Here is a 22128-nt window from a genome sequence, read left to right as displayed (position 1 = left end):
ACTGTCCCAAAAGTTACTATTTTAAGTAACAGAAAAATGGATATGCTGGCTACTTTTATGTCAACTCGACACACGGTAGTTATTTAGAAGAGAGACTCTCAATTGAAAAAATGTACCTGTGTATTTGTGCCTGTATGTGCTCATGTATGTATGTGTGTGCAAGTGTGTGCTTGTGTATGTGGGTATATGCATATGTGCATATGTATGTTTATGTATATGTTTGTGTGCATGTGTAAGCTCCTGCATGTGGGTGTGCTTGTGTGTGTGTGTTGTGTATTTATGTATTTGCAAATACATGTGTATTCCCGTGTGTGTGTGTGTGTGTGTGTGTGTGTGTATGTGTATGTGTGTGTGTGTGTGTGTGTGTGTAGGTTTATGGACAGGTGCCAGAGGTCAACCTTAGTTGTCATTTTTCGGGAACCATCTACCTTGCATTTGAGACAGGGTCTTTCCCTGAACCTGGAGCTCACCAATTCTGCTAGGCTAGCTGGCCAGCAAACTCCAGGTATCCTGCAGTGTGCCTCCCCAGTACGGGGGTCACAGGCACGCACTACTATCCCCAGCTTTGTACCTGAGTGTTGAGGATCAGAACTCAGGTCCCCACGCTTGTGCAGCAAGCACTTTACAAACTGAGCTGATCCCCAGCCTCCATATTAGCCATCTTAATGTTGCAAGAGAAACAAAGAAACAGTCTTTGCTTTCTTTCCAACAGCTTTATAGCATGACCAGAAGAGACAGGGCTTTGGAGCTCCATCCAGCAAACCTCTGGTTTGGGGTAGTGCACAGAAATGCATCTTTGTAAAAACCAGTACATAATGGACAAGGGTAGAAAACGGGGCTGCGGATACGGCTCAGCTGCAGAATGCTTGTCTAGTGTACTCGAAGCCCTGGGATCCATCTTCAACACTATATAAACTGTATGGTGATATAGGCCTGTAATCACAGCACTCTGGAGGTGAAGACAGGAAGATCATCCTTGGCTGCACAGGGAGTTCAAGGTAAGTCGAGACTGTAAGAAACTCGTAGCAATAATAATAGTAATAATTCACTTACCACAAGAGCTTGAGTACTTCCTGACTTAGTTTATTTCCTGATGCTATGATAAAATACCCTGACAGAACCACTTACGGGAGAAAGGGTTTATTTGGACTCACAGTTCAGTAATATAGTCTATGACAGTGGGAAGCAACAGCTTAAGGCAGCTGCTCACATGCGTCCAAGTCCAGAAGCAGAAAACAGCAGCAAATGCTCACTGTTCGTTTCATCCTTTTATTGAGAACAGATTCTGTTCTCACACAATATATCCTGATTACAGCTTCCTCTCCATCTGCCCCTCATACTATCATTGTGCCCTTTCCAGACCCACTCTTTCTGTCTCTCATAAATAAGAACCGTCTTCTAAGAGATTACAGCCAAACGTGACAAAATAAAACATAATAAATGAAGCAAAAACCATCACATCACAGCTGGACAAGACATCCCAACAGAAGGAAAAAAAAAACCCAAGAGCAGGCACAGGATCACAGACCCACTCATGCCCACTCAGGAGTCCCATAAAAGTACTAAGCCAAAAGCTATAAAATATACGCAGCACACCTGGTGCAGACCCATGCAGGCCGTGTGCTTGCTGTTTCAGTCTCTGAGGTCATATGCACCTCGTTCAGCTGGTTTAGTGTGTCTGGTTCTCCTGGTGTCCTCCATCCCCTCTGACTCTTACACTCTTTCTGCCTCCACTTCCTTGGAGTTCCCTGAGCTCTGAGAGGGATCTGATGGAGACATCCATTTAGAGATGTGTGTTTCAAGGACTCTCTTTCCACATGTCTGGCTGTGGGTTTCTGTGTCTGTCCCTGTCTGCTGATGACTGAATAACATACTGATCTATAAATATAGCTGAATATCATTAGAAGTCATTTTATTAGCTGGATGAAAATGGCACACACCTTCAATTCCAGCACTGAAGAGGCAGAAGACAGGCAGATCTCTGTGAGTTCGAGGTCAATCTGGCCTACAGAGCTAGTCCCAGGACAACTAGGGCTACACAGAGAAACCCTGTCTTATAAAAACAAAACAAAACAACAAAAGAAGAAGTCATTTTATTGACATTTTTATTTTTTAGACAAGTAATGTTTGGTTTTACTGTAGGTCTCTGGGCTATCTAGTCTCTGGTTCTTGGTCACCCAAGCAGTGTCAAGTATGGGTTCTACTTGTGGAGTGAGGCCTTATAACAAATCAGACATTGGTTGGCTACTCCCAGAGTCCTGTGCACCACTGCCCTAGCACTGCCCTGTCCTGTCTTGTAGGCAGGACATATTTAGGTCAAAAGTTCTGTGGCTGAGTTGGTGTTGATGTTTCTCTTTTGGCAGCCTACAGAGTACTTTCCCATACCAAAGACACTAGACATAGTAGTGAAGCCTCCATGTAGGCACCAGCATGACTTCTCCATGTTGAGTAGTTGTGTGGGTGATAGCCTAGGCAATGGCCCTGCTGTCAGTTTGTGGAGAACAACTCATGGTCTTAGCAACAGTCTGGGTTTGTTGGGGATTTCCATGGGACTCTCTTGGCCAACGCAACGCAGTCCCTGTACTTGAAGACTCATTTGGTGACAAGAGATGGTCAGTTGGGACTCCATATCTCCCATTATTAGAACACTTCATTAGGATCACTTTCATATATTTTATTAAATTTCCACTGGCCTAGGTTTCTATTAAATTGCTCAAATACCCTCAATGATGCTTACTGATATGTTCCCCATGGCTTGCTCAGCTTGCTTCTTTATGTAACCCAGCACCACCTGCCTGGGGATGGCACTGCCCACGGAGGCTGGCCCTCCTCCATCAGTCATCAATCAAGCAAATGGCCCACAGACTGCAGCATTTTCTCTGTTGAGGCTCCCTCTTCCCAGATAACCCTACCTTGTGTCAAATTGACAGAAAGCCAACCAGAACACTTATCCAGGACAGCGGAGAAGTACTTACCACACACAAGTCCATATCTCCATCCACTTTACCCTTTCCTTGCACTGTCATATTGGATGTTACCTCTGCCCAGGCACAACCTATAACCCCTCCACCCACCCATTTGCCCACTAATGCTACAGTCACCTCTACACCATCTGATTATAGGTTACTGTGACTGTCACCACAATTTACACGTCCAAACTCAACTCAATGTCCTGAGGACAACCGTCCTCTCACACAGGGTGTCTCAAACATAGCACAATGCCCTCCAACAAAATACCCCTCAACAGCAGGACGACAGCCCTCTGACCTTTAACCAACTACCCAAAAATGCAGGTGTGCCCTGTCATAAAACAAAAATGTAGGCCGGGCATGGTGGCACACCTTTAATCTCAGCACTCGGAAGGCAGAAGCAGGTGGATCTCTGTGAGTTCAAGGCCAGGGGGGTCTGCACAGTAAAAATGTAGAAACCATTAAGTTCTCACTAAGCGTGCCCAGCAAATGCCACTATAGCTAAGCATCACTCTGGTCCTCGGAAGTGAGGTAATTATCATCCTCTGATTTGTCTATCACAGGGGAAGACTGGAGAGACTACTGAAGCCCAAAACTACACACCAGTTGTCAGTGACTTGTACCCATTTGGACACCAGAGACCATGCTGCATGCTAGCTGCCTCTCATCTCCACCAAGGTCAGTTAGGGCACAAGGAGAATGAGGCTTACACGCTGTCCACTGTGCTCCTTCTCAGCAACCATCCTTTATATCCTAGATAAATGTTTATTTAAATTTAGATATGAAAAATGTGCTCAGATTTCTTAAATATCCAAGAGCTCTACATCTGCTAAAAATACACTTTTTCTAGGAAGGAATCAACTCACAGCTGAGTGTGCTGGCACATGCTTATATTGCTAGTACAGGGAGAAGGAGGTAAGAGGCTACCTGTTCAAGACTAGCCTGGGGGGCTGGGCGGTAGTGGCACACGCTTTTAATCCCAGCACTCGGGAGGTAGAGCCAGGCGGATCTCTGTGAGTTCGAGGCCAGCCTGGTCTCCAAAGTGAGTTCCAGGAAAGGCGCAAAGCTACACAGAGAAACCCTGTCTCAAAAAAACAAAAACAAAAAAAAAAGACTAGCCTGGGCTATATAGTGAGTCCAGGCTACCCTGGGCTGAAGATGAAGCCTAGAAGTAGAACACCTACATAACACATGTAAGGTATTGGAATACATCCCCAGTATCATATATATGAAATATTTTATTCTAATTTGGTTAGTAAAACAAAAACATACAGGGCTGGTGGCTTACCACTGTAGTAGAATATCTATATAGCAAGGGTAAGACTCTTGGTTCTATCATCATTACAAAGTTAAAAATAAAAAGCCTGTGTGGAGGAGATGTCAGATCCAATTAACCAAACCCAGAAGTTTGTCCCAGGCTAATAAGAATATGGCATCCAGGGCCGGGCGGTGGTGGCGCACACCTGTAATCCCAGCACTCAGGAGGCATAGGCAGGCGGATCTCTGTGAGTTCGGGGCCAGCCTGGTCTACAGAGCTAGTCCAGGACAGGCTCCAAAGCTACAGAGAAACCCTGTCTCGAAAAACCAAAAAGAATATGGCATCCAGTTAACACCCTCAACTAAAAAGAGGCTGGTGGGCACATGTGACACACTGAAGATAAAAGACGTAGGATGAACACAGAGGCACTTAAAATGGGAAAATGCAGCCAGGGTGGTAGCACACACATTTGATCCAGCACTCAGACAGATCTCTATGAGTTCAAAACCAGCCTGGTCTACAGTGAGTTCCAGAACAGCAAGAGCTATTACACAGAGAAACTCTGTCTCAAAAAACCAAAAAACAAACAAGAAAATAAAAATCAAAGAGGGGAGGAGAAAAGAAAAAAAGAGAAAAGAAAGAAATGGAAAATGTTCCTAAAAACCTTCTGGGCTAGGATGTGGCTGATGAAGTGCTTGCCCAGCATGAAACTCTCGGTGCAATCTCCAGCACTACATAAGCCAGACCTGTAATTCCAGCACTCAGGAGGTTCAAGGCCATCCTCGTCTATATAGGGAGTTCAAGGTCAGCCTGGACTACATGAGATCCTATCTCAAAACAAAGAAAAAAATTTAAGCCATGCTGTTTTTTACATATTCAGGGAATGTTAATGACACAGGTTAAGAATATCACAAAGAGCTGAAGAGACGGCTCAGCAGTTAAAAGCACTTGTTCCTGCACAGGATCCTAGTTTGATTCCCAAGCACCCATAAGGCAGCTCACAATTGTCCATAACACCAGTTCTAGGGAGCTGACCCCCTCTTGTGACCTCCTCCAGCATCACACACACACACACACACACACACACACACACACACACACACACACACACACACAGTGTACAGACATGCATGTCAGAAAAAAAAAAAACACCTCATACACATAAAATAAAACAAACAAAACACAGAGAGAAGAACCAGCGTCTGCTTTATAGCTTCCTTCAAGGAGTTATGTTTTGTTTTGTTTTACCTATTTCTAATTCTTCAACAGGGAAAGAAGGAACTCATGCATGTACAACAGTCCTCCTTACCTGGAGTGCCTAGACACGAGAAAGGTGCTCACCTAACGGCCACGTAGCACCTACAACCTCTACACATCCCGATGAACACTGAGCCAGCTCACTGCCGCTCACAGCAAAGAGGACCAGTGTGCAGTGACTGTCCACCAGGTGAGGGGACAAAACGTGTGCAATGAGAATGACACACACACTTGCTACATGACAAAGCTGATGCTCCGTAGGCACGTGCTGAGGGCTGCACGTGGCCAACTCACAACCCAAATGACCATTATATTATCCCCATTTCACAGATGGGGAAACTGAAGCACTGGAAAGTCAGGAACTATCCAAACTTACAGCATGGTGTGGAATAGGTGACACCCAAACCCCATATTTTTAGTGCCCTTGAGTCCTTATTTTTCTGGTTGAGGGGAAATTTCCCAGCTGTGCTCTGCAGGTCACTCGAAGGACAGCAACATATCCAGCCTCTGAGCTCTCCTGAGCAGGCTCAGGAGAAGACAGACACATCAGAGCTGTTAAAGCCTTTCGCCGCTGGGTGTGACTGGCAGAATGTGGACAAGAGACAAGTGTTAAAAGGCCACAGTGAATCTTTGTTCTTAGGGGAACAGAGATGAAGAAGAGGCAGCAACTGACAGAGTTGAGGAGCTGGGGTGGGGACCCAGTGATGGCTGCCACTCCCTTCTGGGACAGGACTGGTCTAAAGGGAAAGGCAAGCCCTAGCTAGACTTCTGAGTGCTGTTCCATCCTTCACAGGAGGGCCTCTGGATCTTGTGTCAACCTCAAAAGACCAGAATTCCTCAGACACCACCAGCCCTGTCTCTGTCCGCCCCACCCCCACCACACACACACAGGTCTATGACAGAACACTGTACATCCGGTCAACCCCAAACTGAGCAGCAGCACCAGTCCCAAAGGCATCCTCTCTCGGCATTTTGACAGCTTCTGTCATACCTGAGGACTCATTATCACTTAACTTCTTGTCTTCAGTTTGACCCTATTGCTACTGTGACTAGCATCATGTGACCTATTACAGAGTATCCCTAAACATAAATGGACTAAGGGTTACACCCTGACTCTGCTGGGGCCCAAGGACTAAAACCTGCACCATTTAAAGACAGAGCTGGAAGAGACATATTATTTTGAAATATTCTGAACAAGCTGACATTTTTGTGGGCCAAAAGTGATCAAATATTTGCCGTTTCATTTGGTTCCACCTAATACCAAGCCAATTCTTTTCCCCCAATATCACTGAGCCTGGCAAAGACCTGAAAGAAATGTAACACCATGACATTCAACATCTAAGACGGTGTGAGACACCTGCAGTGACACAGATCCCTCATTTGGGAAAGTACAGTCTAGCAAGAGAGGGAGGAAGACATGGTTATAGAGGAGGACCACACTGGCAACCAAGCCTGGCTCCACTCTCCATCCCATGACCTAAAACTCCATACCAACCCTGGTGACGACCAAGTTTTATGCCTATGGTAGAGAAACAGACCCCTCTTTCCTGCTACGGCCTAATGCCATGGCTCTCAACCTTCCTAATGCTGCAACCCTTTAATACAGTTCCTCATGTTGTGGTGATCCAATCATAAAATTATTTCCATTGCTACTTCATAACTGTAATTTTGATATTGTTATGAATCATAATGTAAATATGTGTTTTCCAAGGGTCTTAGGTGACCCCTAAGGAAGGGTCATTCAACACCCCCTCAAAGGGGTCACGACCCACAGGTTGAGAACCATGGCCTAAGGTGAGACCGGTAATCTAGCCACCACAGTGCTGTCAAATGGACTCTTACCCAACACACCGGCAAAGCTAACAAGTGTGGTCCTTCCCATTACAAAATGTGCAAGCCACAGGAAAATGTAGTGGAATTCAGCTACTATCACAAAAGCTACTACTTGGAAAGGTCAAGGACTTTTCCAAAGGTCAAGCCATGGCTTAAGAAGTCTTGGTGATATTTTAGCTTTTGTATATATATTAGCCGATTCCTTCAATGATTTTTGTATGCTATATATGCTTCCAAGAACTCATAACAGTGTTTTGAGTTTTTTAACCTGAAATACCTATCAAGCATCCAAGGCCAAATGATCTCCTGAATTAAGATACATTAAGCTCAGACCCTCCTTTCTTATACAGCCTTAGTGGTATTTATACTAACATTATAGACTCCTAACATTTACCTAACCATCTCTAGGAATGTAGTTTGAACACATAAATTCCCTTTTTCTGATATATTAACTGATTTTAGCTCTGAGTTGACCTCCTCCTTTACTACTCCCCTTTTGGGTTGTAAAAGAAAGCCTGAAGGTCACTGCCTGAGGAAAACTCTCATATGCCTTTATGACCGCGTAAGAATTCAAGCCTGGTGACCTTGCTTTAGCTAGAGCACTGCTATTGCATGGGCATAAAACTGTAAACCTCAGAGACTTGAAGATTCTGACTGGAGAAATAGATGGAGAACTAGAAGATTGAGATGGAAGATGAAAAAGAGCCAGATGGGTAAGAAAGACCAAGATGGGACAGAACTAAGATGAGAGAATTAAGATAGAACATAGAGGGAACAGCAGATAAATGTAGAGAGAAATCAGGCAAGAAAGGAGCTGGGCATAAGAACAGGACTGAAGCTGTGGAAATAGAATTTTATCCCAGAGGAATAAAGTAGACAGACTAAGAGCTCAGTATACTTAGATTCATTTCCCGAAAATAATTTGTGCCGTTCATAGCTTCTCTTCTGGGACCCTGGGAAGAAGATTATTAAGGCTGGCCCTTAATAATATTTGAGAATAAAAGCCCCCTCTTCCATCTCACTGCAGAAGCTCCCTCAGCCCAACCCTCCTGCCAGTGCCCAACCGGGAGCAGAGATCCTTGAGCGAACAGCCGGTGTTCACTCTAGCATCCAGGTCATTCCTACTTGGGAGTCTTTCCTGAAGTGCCTGCCTCTTGGCTTGGGTGCCTTCCCAAATTACCTGCCTCCTTTCAGTCCTGGCCTCCAATTCTCATTAGTCAAAACATCTTCAGTTGGAATAGCCTGTTACTTACTCTGGCAGACACACCATTATACTGCTGTCTGTCCCTTTTCTGTTGCTATAACAAAATACTTGAGACTGGGTGACTTATACAGAAAAGGGGCTTATTTTGCCTTGTGGTTCCAGAAGTCTAAGAACAAGGTAAGCACCTCCTGCTGCTTCAACTCAAGGAGGAGAGCAAGAAAAGCAAGGAGGTGTGCAAAATAGAGAGTGGGGCTGAAACCCACAGCAAACTCATCCCTCGGATAAGGGTGTTGACCCACTCATTAAGAGATTCACCCTCACAACCTCACTACCTCCTCATCTCCCAAAACTCCCCCCCTGAGGAATTAAGGTCCCAACACATTAACTCTGGGGGAACAAAGTCACACCATAGCAACTGTCCTGTCAAAGGTTCCAACTGATACCATCCTACCCAGCTGGACTCACCCTGCAGGCAAAGCTGAACAACTCTGTATTGCCAAGAAGTTTATTACATGTACTACATTTATTTACTGAGTGTGTGTGTACATGCACACACGTGCATACACATACAGAGAGGTCAGAGAACAGCCTATGGGAGTTGATTCTCTCTTTCTACCATGTGGGTTCCAGGGTTCAACTCCGGTCATCAGGCTTGATGCCAGACACCTTTCCCACTGAGCCATCTCACAGGCCCACAAGAATTTGTGAGACCGCAAGTTTACAATGACATTCAGGGATGGCACTTGGCCTTTCACAACAAGTCCCACCTGGGCTGGAGAGGAGGCTCACCAGGAAAGAGCACTGACTCCTCTTCCTAAGGACCAGGTTCGATTCAAGCACCCACAGTAGCCCATGGTGGAGAGTATCTGATTACACTGTGAACCCCAAGATTGAGTTATTTAATGGAAAAACTCGTTTCTAGTTGTAGTGTGGCTCAGCGCTAGCACACATCTTTAATCTAAGGACTTTCTCCTTGAATATTGCAAACAGGATTAAATAAAGTCAACCATAGGTCAAGAGGCAGAGTTGACCAGAAGTGACCATCAGATTATTAAGAAAAACTATATAGAGAGTAAGAGGGAGTCAGGAGAACAGATAGAAAGACACACAGGAAGTAGAAGGGAGAGACATTCAGTCTGAGGAGTCTGGTTCTGAGATGGCGTAGGAGAAGAAGGGGCTTCTGGACCAATGGCTAAGGATGAAGGTGCTTTCTCAGCCTCTCTGAGCTAGCAGCTTTCGCCCCAGCATCTGGTTCCCAAGTCTTTATTGGTGAAATTGAACAACTAGATTTTGTTAAAAACAACAGGCTCACAACTATCCAGTCCCAGGAGATCTGTCTCTGGGACAGCTTCTGCAGACACCAGCCACACACATAGTAAATAGACATATATGCAAGAAAAACACCCATACACATAAAAGAAAAATATTTTTTTTTAAAAAAAAATTTTAAGAGACTTGTTGAGCCAGGCCCAGTGGTACACACCTTTAATTCCAGCACTTCAAAGGTAGATGGATTTCTGTGTGTTCAAGGACAGTCTGGTCTATATATCAAGTCCCAGGCCAACCAGGACTACACAGTAAGACCTCTCAAAAAAAAGGGGGGGGGGGGGGAAGAAGGAAGGAGGAAAGAGGGAAAGAGGGATGGAAGATGGGAAAGACAAAGGGAAGGAGGGAAAAGAAAAGAAATCCATTGTATACATCTATGAAATTGTCAAACAATAAATTAAATTAAAAAATAAAAAATCTAAGTTCCTTCTAACCCTCTACTGTTCCCTAGAAAAGTCTGGCTCTTAGAGTCCTGGAGACTAATGTGGGAAGAGACCCAGTCAAGCTGCATTAGGGCTGGGGATATGACTTGGAGGTAGAGCACTTGCCTAGCATGTGTGGCCCCGGGCTCCCTGCCCAGCAGCGAGAGAGAAGTGGCAGCGGTAGTCACCCTGATCTTCCAGGAAAAGCAAGGAAAGTATTTGGAGTCACATGGAAAGAAGTCTTCCAGCATCCATTGTTGAGAGCCTGAGAGCCAAAGCAAACATCTCCAAAGCTCCTAATTCACTTCTGCCCTTCTGTCTACTTGCTACATCAATACAAGTGATGGACAGCCGTCACAAGCTGAATGACAAGTGGGCCAACCCAGCCTATGTTCCCAAAGGGGCAGGGTTCCCCAGAAGTGATGTGAAATGAACATTCCTCCATAGTGGGTACTCCTAACAGTGAACAAGGCCCATGAAATGCTCAGGCTGGGGTAAGCCAGGTGATTCCTAACTAGATCCTGAGTGCCCACTTACTCTCAGGCAGGCAGTCCAGGGAATCCCAGAGCTTACTACAGGCCAGCTAAACCACTCCTGGTGAGCGGTTTGTCCTCACTGTCAACTTGACTGGATTCAGAACACCACGGAAGCACCTCTGGGTGTGCCTGTGGAGGTGTTTCCAAGGAAAGTAACTGAGGAGGGAAGGTCCACTCTGACTGTGCACAATCCCACGGGCTGGAGCCCCAGACCAAACAAAAAGCAGAGAGCTGTGCACCAGCGTCCACCGTCCCAGGTGTCCTGACTGAGAAGGGTACTGTGACCGGACAGCAGGTAGGTGGCAGAGTGTCCACATCTGAGCAGAACTCTGAGGCAGAGTCCATGGTCACAGGTGGAGAAGGTGACTCGTCCACTTTTTCAGATCTCCTGCTGTTCTGAGGCCTCATATAATTTCATTAGCTGTAGATCTTGGCAGCTGCCAGGAGGGAGTGATGGAGACCGAGAGAGAGGGGATAGTCAAGTCTTCTGAGGGACGGCTGAGGAAGCTGGCATGTCTGGCACTGGGGACAGCTGAGGAAGGAGCTCCAGAGAAAGACAGTGAATGCCCAGTGTCAGCATGCATGCTGAGGATCTGGCTAGTTATCCACAGAGCTACAAAGGGAGAAGAGAAGAGGCTACTTTGTGAATTAAAGCTCCTAAAAGCAGGCAGGCCAAGTGGAGGCCGGCAAGCAGCTGCAAGACTGCTTGCTGTCTCAGCATGGCAGCCAACATTCCCTCTGGAGTGAAGCTTCTCACAAGAATGGACAGTGGAGGCGGCTCCTGCAGCAAGGCATGCTCGCAAGGACACCAGAACCTAGACACCAGAAGAAACGCCCTGGGGAAAGGCTTTTGAAACCCCAGCCTCAAAACCAACCTGACCACTCAATGGGCACTACAGAGGGATGCTCAACAGTAACCCTTCAGGATTTGCTGTGTGACCTATGCGCATCCTCCCAGGGACTTCAGATCCGCTCTGAACTGTTTATAATACCCACTAAGTGTAAATGCTAGACATATAGCTACCGTATATGCCTAGGAACGATGCCCCCCCCCCAGGAAAGTGTGTACATGTTCAGTATAGATGCATTGTTGGGGAGGGTGCTGGGAAGAGAACTCAAGCCTTACACAACTAAGCACATGTCCTACCACTGGCTTGTAGGCCTGCCTTTCTAGTACTTTTGCTGCAGTTGAACTTATAGATGTAGAACTGACAGATACAGAAAAGCTCAAGAGACTAGTCCAATTCCAATCCTAAATGCCAACAATGTCTAACTGTCATGTTTAGATCTAAAGTACACACATGTGTTGAAAGCCTAATCCCCAACAGCATTGTTGAGAGCCAGGAATTCTGGGAGATGGATCAGGAGGGCTGTGACCTCTCAAAGGATTGTTCCACTGGTAGATCTGTAATTTGGTAACACTATTGGGAGGTCACAGAAACTTAGACAGCAGGGCCTAGCTGAAGAATGTGGGTCACTGGCCCACTCTTTGAAGGATGTCCCATGCCCCTTGTCCCTTCTCAGGAGCCTTTCTGCTTCCCAGATGCAGGGTGAGCAGCTTGCACCACCATGCACCAGACACAGTGGCTGGGGACTATTCCTCTGAAGCCATGAGTCACAGTGTTTCCTCTTTCTAAGATACTTCTCTTGGAAAGCCTGTCACAGGAACCAAAACACTGACAAACACACTAACTGGGCACCGCCATTTGCCTCTGGGAGTCTATTTTATCATCACACACTGCATACATGCTGCACACACACTTGCACACATTGCACGAACACACACACACTGCATGCACACTGCACACATATGCACACACACACATATACCACATAGACACATACTGTACACACACTCACGGGCACACACACTGTGCACACTCGTGTACTGCACACACATGCAATGTGCACACCGCATGCGTATGCACACACACACACACAAACACACACTGCACAAAGTCATACTGCATCCCAGTCCAGGACCAGGAACAGCTGGTCTGCATTCACAATACTCACCAGTTTCTAGCTGTTCTCTTGATTCTATTTGTTTTTCCAGACAGGGTTTCAGCGTGGCCTTTGAACCTGCTATCTAGCCAAAATAACCTTAATTGATAATCCTCCTGCCTCCACTTCCCACATGCTGGGATCACAGGCAGGGACCACCACACTCAGCTTTCCTGTTATTCTTTTGAAGGTGAAGTTTTCTGAAAATGCAAATTCTCAGTTGGGTGTGGTGTGCACGCCTGTGATCTCAGTTGGGTGTGTGTGCACACCTGTGATCTCAGTTGGATGTGTGTGTGTGTGTGTGTGCACACCTGTGATCTCAGTTGGGTGTGTGTGCATACCTGTGATCTCAGTTAGGTGTGGGCACGCCTGTGATCTCAGTTGGGTGTGTGTGCACACCTGTGATCTCAGGTGGGTGTGTGTGCACACCTGTGATCCCAGCACTGGGAGACTGAGGCAAGAGGAGGCAAGATCCGGCCAGCAGGAGCTCTTCAAGCAAACACTCTCCCCTGCTCACATCACTTCCACACTGTAGACCTAGGTTGGGATCTGAAATCACCATCATGAATTTAGAAACTTTCCAGGAACTTCTGATGTAGATAGACCCTAAACCCCAAACGAGAACTCCTGTTCTGACAGAGAGCAGACCCCTTATCAGACCTTAGTCTGTAACACTGATATTACATTGTATTTATGTGTGTGTATGTATGTTTCTGTGTGTCTATAGGTACACACATGCCATGGCAGATGTGTGACAGTCAGAACAACTTTCAGGAGTTGATTCTCTCCTTCTACATTTGGTTCCTGAGGATGGGTCATCAGGTATTGTGGCAGAGCATCCCATGGGCCCTACATACATGATTTTTAAATTGCTACATATGTATGCATTTCCTGCTTAATGGAAATTCTATATCAATATAATTTTTGCTCCTTTGCTATGTTTTTGGTACTGCACACAGGGTCTCATATATGCAAGGTTAGTGCTCTAACGGCAAACTATATTATCCAGGGTCTCATATATGCAAGGTTAGTACTCTAACGGCAAACTATATTATCCAGGGTCTCATATATGCAAGGTTAGTGCTCTAACGGCAAACTATATTATCCAGGTGTCTTTACATCCTTTTCTTTTCCTCTCTCTTTCTCTCTTTGTGACAGGAGCTAAGCTGCCTAAGCTGGCCTTGAACTCAGAGCTCCACCTGCCTCTGCCTCCTGAGTGCTGGGTTTAAAGGCGAGTGCCACCACCACCCAGTGATCACCTATTTTCTTTTTCTTTTCTTTTTTTTTTTTTTTTTTTTTTTTGGTTTTTCGAGACAGGGTTTCTCTGTGTAGCTTTGCGCCTTTCCTGGAACTCACTCTGTAGCCCAGGCTGGCCTCGAACTCACAGAGATCCGCCTGGCTCTGCCTCCCGAGTGCTGGGATTAAAGGCGTGCGCCACCACCGCCCGGCTATCACCTATTTTCTAACACTGAAATATTTAGGTTTCTGAGTTTTCACAATTGTAAATCATTATGAAAATGACTTTATATATAGAAAGGGAGTTCAAATAGAGCAGATTTCTGGAAGGAGAAGATAGGAAATGAGAAGCATGTTGATAGGCAGTGGCTACACACCCACTGTGGACCAACGTCACTGCCCCTCCTGGCCACAGAGGCAGACATAGCAGCTGCCATTTCTTGGCACCTTTTCCTGAATGGTAAAGTGGTTTTGAAAATCACCTATTAGATGAGCATGGTGGCACATGTCTGTAGACCCACTACTGGGAGAGCTAAGGCAGGAAGAGGTCAAGCTCATGAACAGTATGGCAGGCAGGGGGATGGGAAGGTGTGAGATGGTTCAGCAGGTAAAAGCATTTGCCACCAAAGCCTGTCCACCTGGTTTGATCCCAGATTCCAAGACAGAAGGAGAGAACCAATGCCCAACAGTTGCCGACCTCCATACATGCATCGTGGCATGTGAGCACTTGCACTCACACATACTGTAATAGATAAACAAAAAAAATTTGTTTGAGCCAGGCGATTGTGCAACACGCCTTTAATCCCAATCCTCGGGAGGCAGGTGCAGGCGGATCTCTGTGAGTTCGGGGCCAGCCTGGTCCACAGAGCGAGTTTTCTGAAAGAACAGCATGGGTTACACAGTGAAAGCCATGTCTCAAAAGGACAGCTGAAAAAAAATGTTTAAGAAACAGGAGGAGGAGGAGGAGGAGGAGGAAGAGGAGGAAGGAGTGACACACTCACCTGCTGTCAGAGTCTGAAGCGATCTCCTTTCTCCCTCCAAAGCGAATCTGGCACTGCACAGAGAAAGAGACTGCTTAGGTCAGCTGCTAGGCTGGGACAGCAAACAACACAGAACAGCCCACAAGGCCTTCAGAGACGGTGGGGACAGAGGCCCTGCTGCTTCACAGAGGTAAGAAGCCAGCACTCTGGCCTCAGACTCCTCTCACAGGAAGCTAGTCTTCCTCTTGACTCCAGGAAGCCGCAGGCCCTGCAGTAGCCCAGGGAGCAGCAGCTGGAATCAGAGAGCTCTCTGGTGGTGCTGAGAACCTCCATGTCTATGCTGATGACTCTTCTTGACAGAGCCCCAGAGTCGTCAGGCTGTGTCAAATGACAGCCACCTTGGCTGTGCTGAGCAGTTCTGCCAGGCTGAGTGGATGGGAAAGTCACCTTTTTAAAAACAGACCTATAATGCCTACCCTAACCGTTTTTTAGCTGTAAAGTCCGGTCACACGGTAACCCCACTGTCACCACTATCCACCCACCTCTTGTTGTTGGTTTGATCTGCTTGTTTTGAGACAGTCTCGCTCTGGAGCCCTGACCAAATTCACAGCCATCCTCCTGCCTACACCTTCCAGGTGCTGGGGTTACATACATGTACATGCTCCCAGCTCACTATTCCCGGGTAAAGACAAAGAATTTCTGCTACGGATAGCAAACTTGCATGCTATGGAAACTTAGGATTAAAAATTACATATCATCACCAGGCAGTGGTGGTACATGCCTTTAATCCCAGCACTCAAGAGGCAGAGGCAGGCGGATCTCTGTGAGTTCAAGGCCAGTCTGGTCTACAAAGTGAGTTCCAGGACAGGCACCAAAGCTACACAGAGAAACCCTGTCCTCAAAAAAACAAAAATAAAAACAAAAACAAAACAAACATATACACACACACACACACACACAATCAAAAAAGATTCGGTATTTGTGACATAGCACATACATAAAATTTACCAAGTAGTATATTTTAATTGTAGGTAAATGATAGGTGAATAAATTTGGTTGTTATTTTTTAAGATAAATGTCACAGTTCAACTCCTCAAAATAACTCAGAACCTTTGACCAGAAACCCTAATCTGCTCCTCTTTAAGTGCTCCTGTAAAAGCAGTGAGCTCACTCCCTTGTCTTGCTGTCTTCGTGTTCTGGATCAACTGTAGACCAAGTGTGATTCACCCAGCATCCTTGTGCAGAGGGAAAGCCAGACTCCAGGGAAGAAGAGATGACCTCAGGTCTATAAACATCATGACCAAAAGCAACTCGGGCAAGAAAGGGTTTATCTCATCTGACATGCCTACATCACAGTCCGTCAAAAGGGGGTCAGCGCAGGAAACTGAGGTGGAATGAAGCAGAAGCCATGGAAAACACTGTTCACTGGCTTACTCCACATGGCTTGCTCCCTTTCCTACAGCACCCAGGACCTCCTGCCCAGGGCAGGTATCTATCTGCCCCTGTGAGCTGGGCCCTCCTACATCAATCATTAAACAAGGAAACACACTACAGACTTGTCCACATTCCGTCTGGTGGACATTTTCTCAACTGAGGGTCTTCTTCCCAGACAACTCTAGCTTGTGTCACGTTAACAAAAATCTAACCAGCACAGGGACACTCAAAAAGGGCAGACAAGTCTGGCAGCTGGAAAGACGTGGAATTCTCTCAACCTATTCACCACACCAGGCTCCCTCATGTTCTGAGCAGACACTGGATTCTCTGGGCCCACTTCAACATTTAACCCACAACCTGCTAGAGTATTTCCCTCCTTATAATCACATGCAAATAACAGTCAATAATCCCTTCCAAAAAGGAGCTCTTCAAATTCTCAGGTTTGGACCCTCTCTCTCACTTACTAACTGATGACTGAAGTGAGTTAGTTACTGATCTTCACTGAGCTTCACTTCAGTGTCTTGGTCTATAAAGTGAAAACAATCACAGGAACTCCTCCATCGTTAGCTACAAGAATTCCCCTACAGCACTCACAGAATGCCGGGTACAAGGTGGACATGTGATGACAGCTAGCATTACAGTGTCAGGCAAGCCAACGCCGCAATCAGCACCAGCAGCCACAGCCACGGACCGGGAGTCAGCATGGCTTCAGGCAACAGAGGCTCCTGGATGTTTGCACTTCGGGCTCATAACTGCAAGCCAGCACCTCTGAAGCCCGCCCTAAAACAAATCTGTGGGGAAATCAAAGTCTGAAACGAGGACAGTCTTACTGCCTTCCCTGCTCTGTCACTCCTTAGGGAAACTGTGCTTAGCCATTCTCAGAAACAGCTGGACATGGTGGTACACACCTGTAAGCCCAGCAGTTGGGAGGCGGAGGCAATAGTTCAAGGCCATTGGGGTGACCTGCTGATACACAAATCAAGCAAACACAAAACCATTCCCAGACACAAAATAAACCTGTACACTTAAAAGGAAGAAATGACTTCTATATTACCTTTTGAACATTCACACAAAAGGCTAGTGTGCGCATTCTTACCTGCTTTACTGCATCCAGCAATCTCTCCAGCAGGAATTGCCTTTTGTCATCGTTCTGTGACCCTGAAATGAAATGGAGTTTAATTACTTCTAGCTGACAATTAGACTCTGTTCAAGACTTTCTGACATTTAATGCTGAGCATACTGGCATACACCTTTAATCCCAGCACTCAAGAGGCCGAGGCAGGAGGATCTGTGAGTTTGAGACCAGCCTGGTCTACATAAGCAAATTCTAGGATAGCCAAGGCTGTAGAGGGAGACCCTGTCTCAAAAGGAGAAAAAAAAAAAAGACTTTCTGCCATCTGACATGAAAATACATGGTTGTCCACAAACAAGACCAGCCCTCTATTCACCTTTAACAAAATAAGTAAACAAACTGCACCAACAATCTACACCACTGCAATGAAGGACTACATCACAGGAAAACAGCTAAACTCAGTTTCCCCAAATTGAATGAATCTGTCCTGAATGGTGCCAGTTTCTCTGCTATGATACTACTGATAGTGCAGGAAATTTAGCAATGTCCCTGGCCTCTACTCAGTGGGTGCCATTAGCGTGTGCACATGCATAGACACACACGTGAGTTGGCTTCATACATTGTCAAATGTGTCCTGGAGTGTGGTTGCCCCTACCCTTGACAGCCAGGAGTATAAAGTAGCATGAAAGTTGCCTGGAATGTCAGGCACTGTCCTTGGATGGTCTTACTTCCTGTCTCCTGCCTTCAGCTAGACAGGCTGGAAAACCTAGCTGCTAACTTTCTCAGCCATTGCTGACCTTACAGGGTTGGCCAACGATGTCTGGGGATGTGGCCCAGTTAATAGAATGCTTGCCTAGCATGCGTGGGGCCCTGAGTTCAGCACTTCATGAACCAGAAATGGTGGACACAGCTGTAACCCCAATGATTGGAAGGTGGAAGCAGGATGATCGGGAGTCCAGGTCACCCTCAGCTGCAAAGGGAGTGTAGGGTCAGCACAGATTACCTGAGACCCTGTCTCAAAGATAAACAAACATTAATGTGCTATATCTGGTGCCCAATATGGGGCACGAACCCACAACCCTGAGATTAAGAGTCTCATATTCTACCATATGATAGGATAAAAGGGTAGATTATTAAATTTACTCTGGGGGAAAAAAGATATAAATGATAGGATAAAGGGTAGATTACTGAATCTACTTTGAAAAGAAAAAAGGAGTCAGGAGGTGGTGGCTCACGCCTTTAATCCCAGCACTCAGGAGAGAGAGCCAGGCAGATCTCTGTGAGTTCGAGGCCAGTCTGGTCTCCAAAGTGAGTTCCAGGAAAGGCTCTAAGCTACACAGAGAAACCCTCTCTCAAAAAATCAAAAAAAAAGAAAAAAGGGAGGATACAGACATAATAAAATAAAAAGGTAGATTACTGAATCTTTTAAAAAGCAATTACTAGCGCCGGGCGGTGGTGGCGCACGCCTTTAATCCCAGCACTCAGGAGGCAGAGGCAAGTGGATCTTTGTGAGTTCGAGGCCAGTTTGGTCTACAGAGCGAGATCCAGGAAAGGCGCAAAGCTACACAGAGAAACTCTGTCTCAAAAAACCAAAAAAAAAAAAAAAGCAATTACTAGTTTTAAATATTTTACATTGGATTGGATTTTTGTATATTGTATACAAATTTTGTATATTGATACAAATTTGTGATTAATTTTGTTAGAACATACTCTACATACATTTTTAATCTTGTACAAGGTATTGTACCTATATAACTCATTTAACAATGTAATGCAAATTTCTAGTCCTTGAAAATTATTATTACAAACTAATTAGGATATAAGGAAATGTAAGTTCGTAGTTAGTCATTACAATCAAACTTGTAGTCATGTTAGATATGTTTTCAAGGTCAAACAGATATATTTTAGAAAGACATGTCATCTTCAAATACTTCTGAGATCTACAGAATATGGCATTAAAGATGTTTTAATAACAAAGGTTCTTTTTTTTTTTTTTTTTTTTTTTTTTTTTTTAATGACAGTGAGACATGTCTGATCCTGGCAGCACCAATCTACTTCAGAGCAGATGATGGACATTGAAGAAACTCCTTATGGAGTTTACTTTCTTTGTGGCAAAAGTTAGTCTCAACTGTTGACATTATTGTGTCCAAAATGGACAAGAAGGACACAAAATAAAGGACTGCCAAACTTTGCCAAGACAAGGTAGGACAGCCCTTCAAAAAATCCTGATTCACAGTTAAATCTGTCAGATATGTTGGACCTGTAGGCCAAAGATGGATGCCCCAATGTTGCAGAGAAACCTTGGATGATTGTCCAGGCAGCCATTGTTTCTGTCATGTCTTACAATTTTTGGAAGTCGCTTGCTTGCACTTCCTGCTTACTCAGTAAATATTATTTCCTTCTAGGGTCTCTGATAGAGTTGGAGACTAAATAGTTATAGTTTTCCTTGTTAACAAATTCAGAAAAGAAACTCACTAAAGAGGTGTAAAGTGTACAAATGTAAAGTGGTGATATTGTGTTTCCCCAAAATATTGTGTACCCTAATAAACTTATCTGGGGTCAGAGAACAGAACAGCCATAATATTAAACATAGAGGTTAGGCAGTGGCAGCACATGCCTTTAATCCTAGCATTCCAGAGGCAGAGCTCCGTCTGGATCTCTGTGAGTTCAAGGCCACACTGCAAACAGCCAGGCGTGGTAACAAGAGTCTTTAATCCCAAGAAGTGATAGCAGGAAGCAGAAAGGTATAAAAGGCGTGAAAACCAGGAACTAGTCTGGTTAAGCTTTTAGGCTTTTGAGCAGCAGTTCAGCTGAGATTCATTCTGGATGAGGACTAAGAAGCTTCCAGTCTGAGGAAACAGGATCAGCTGAGGAACTGGCGAGGTGAGGAAGCTGTGGCTTGTTCTGCTTCTCTGATCTTCCAGCATTCACCCCAATATCTGGCTTCAGGTTTGATTTTATTAATAAGAACTTTTAAGATTCATGCAACATACAAGTTTGAGAGACATCAAAAGATAGTTTGAGTTGGTAATACAAGTTAGGATAGAAAGTGAATTAGAAGTTGCAACACTTTGGACTCACCAAAATAGAATAAATAATGGAGTATTTTCTCTGAATTTGTCAAATGTTAATGTATTGGACATGGTTAATGTAATTCTTGAATTTATATATTGTATATAGTTATTGTACTTATTGTCTATAGTTTTTCTTATATTAGTTATAACCTTTTTTATTTTAGACAAAAAAGGGGAAATGTGACATTTTGTGTATGCTCTAACAAATAAAGCTTGCCTGAAGACCAGAGGGCAAAGCCAGCTACTAGTTAGCCATAGAGGCCAGGCAGTGGTGGCACACACCTTTAATCCCAGGACTTGGGATTTCATGCCTTTGCTCCCAATACTTGGGAGTCACACACCTTTAATCCCAGCACTAGGGAGGTGGAGGCAGGAAGAGATATGGCTGAGCAGAGAGAGGAATATAAGGCAAGAGGAGACAGGAGCTCAGTCATTTTTGCTGAGGAGTTGGTGAGGTGAGAGGTGGCTGTGGCTTGTTCCTTTGTCTTCCTGATCTTTCAGCATTTACTCCGATATCTGACTCCGGGTTTTTATTAAGACCAGTTAGGATTTGTGCTACAGTTAACAGCTTGGTCAAGGCAAAGTAAGCAGGGGTGTGCTCGGAGGCTCCAATAAACTGTCCCTTGTGAAATGGTATGAAGAGATCACTCCTTCCTCCATCCTCATGCCTGAGTCATGAGCGCCTGCACAGAGCCAGAGCAGTCCTTTGCCGCATTAAACCACATGACCAAATGAAAAGCTAGGAGAACCACAAAGGAACCTCCTGGTACCTTTGTGTGCCTAGCAGTGAGTTGCTAAGCTGATACCACAAATAATTCTCACCAACTAAAAGACACATTTGCTCAAACCACCACTGGTGCCTGAGCTGTCACTTTACAGTCAAATGAATTCCCAAATGATTCCCACTAGAACAAGATACACAGATAATTTCTACTAAGAAGGTCTGGGGCAAGAGGCCTTCAGCACCAGGCAGACCACTAACAGATAGCATAGACACCCATAAGAGGCCGGGTGGCATCAATCAACAGTTGAGCTGTGGAAAACAATGCCCCAGCCACACAGCAGTGGCTTTGAACAACAGGAACAGAATTGCTCAGTGGCCTCTATCCTGGGCCACACCAGGAAGGAGTGTTGGAGACATGGGAGTGAAATGGTATAGTCATCTTCTCATGGAGCTGAATGGATTAGGAAGAGGACAGCACATGAGCACACAAATAATAAACAGGGCAATAGAGACAAGAACAAAACTACAACAATGAAGCAGAGAGGGAAGACAGAAAATGCCACTACAGCCTGCTGTGGAGGGGGGCTCTCCGAACAGGTGACATGTGAGCTGAGCCCTTTATAAAGAAGAGGAGCAGCCATGGCAGGGCGTATTCCAGGAAAAGCAAACAGCTAGGGGAGAGGCTGAGGCAAGACAAGCTCAGCTTCCGTGTTCCAAGACTAGAGGGGCAGGGGTGGGTAAAAGGACCATCAGACAGGACCAGAAGTCTGCTGGTGTGGGGGCAGGCAGAAGGACCATC

At 45.4% G+C, this 22128-nt stretch overlaps 1 protein-coding gene across 5 annotated transcripts in view; it reads right to left on the bottom strand.

Annotated features, from left to right (window-relative positions):
* Positions 1 to 22128, bottom strand: part of Snx29 (sorting nexin 29) — a 473090-nt gene that overhangs the window by 434660 nt on the left and 16302 nt on the right. For 3 of the 5 annotated variants that reach the window (XM_052759505.1, XM_052759508.1, XM_052759511.1), the window contains exons 2-3: positions 17556 to 17617; positions 15047 to 15099 (exon numbers count right to left, since the gene is read on the bottom strand). In XM_052759505.1, the coding sequence (XP_052615465.1) occupies positions 15047 to 15099; positions 17556 to 17617 (115 nt within the window). Of the gene's footprint in view, positions 1 to 15046; positions 15100 to 17555; positions 17618 to 22128 lie in introns of those variants that run through there. The other 2 variants (XM_052759509.1, XM_052759507.1) reach the window with 2 other exon arrangements.

The sequence above is a fragment of the Peromyscus californicus genome, unplaced genomic scaffold (assembly GCF_007827085.1).
Source record: "Peromyscus californicus insignis strain IS unplaced genomic scaffold, ASM782708v3 Scaffold_3__1_contigs__length_106647218, whole genome shotgun sequence".
NCBI lineage: Eukaryota > Metazoa > Chordata > Mammalia > Rodentia > Cricetidae > Peromyscus > Peromyscus californicus.
This window is presented reverse-complemented; position numbering and strand designations above follow the sequence as displayed.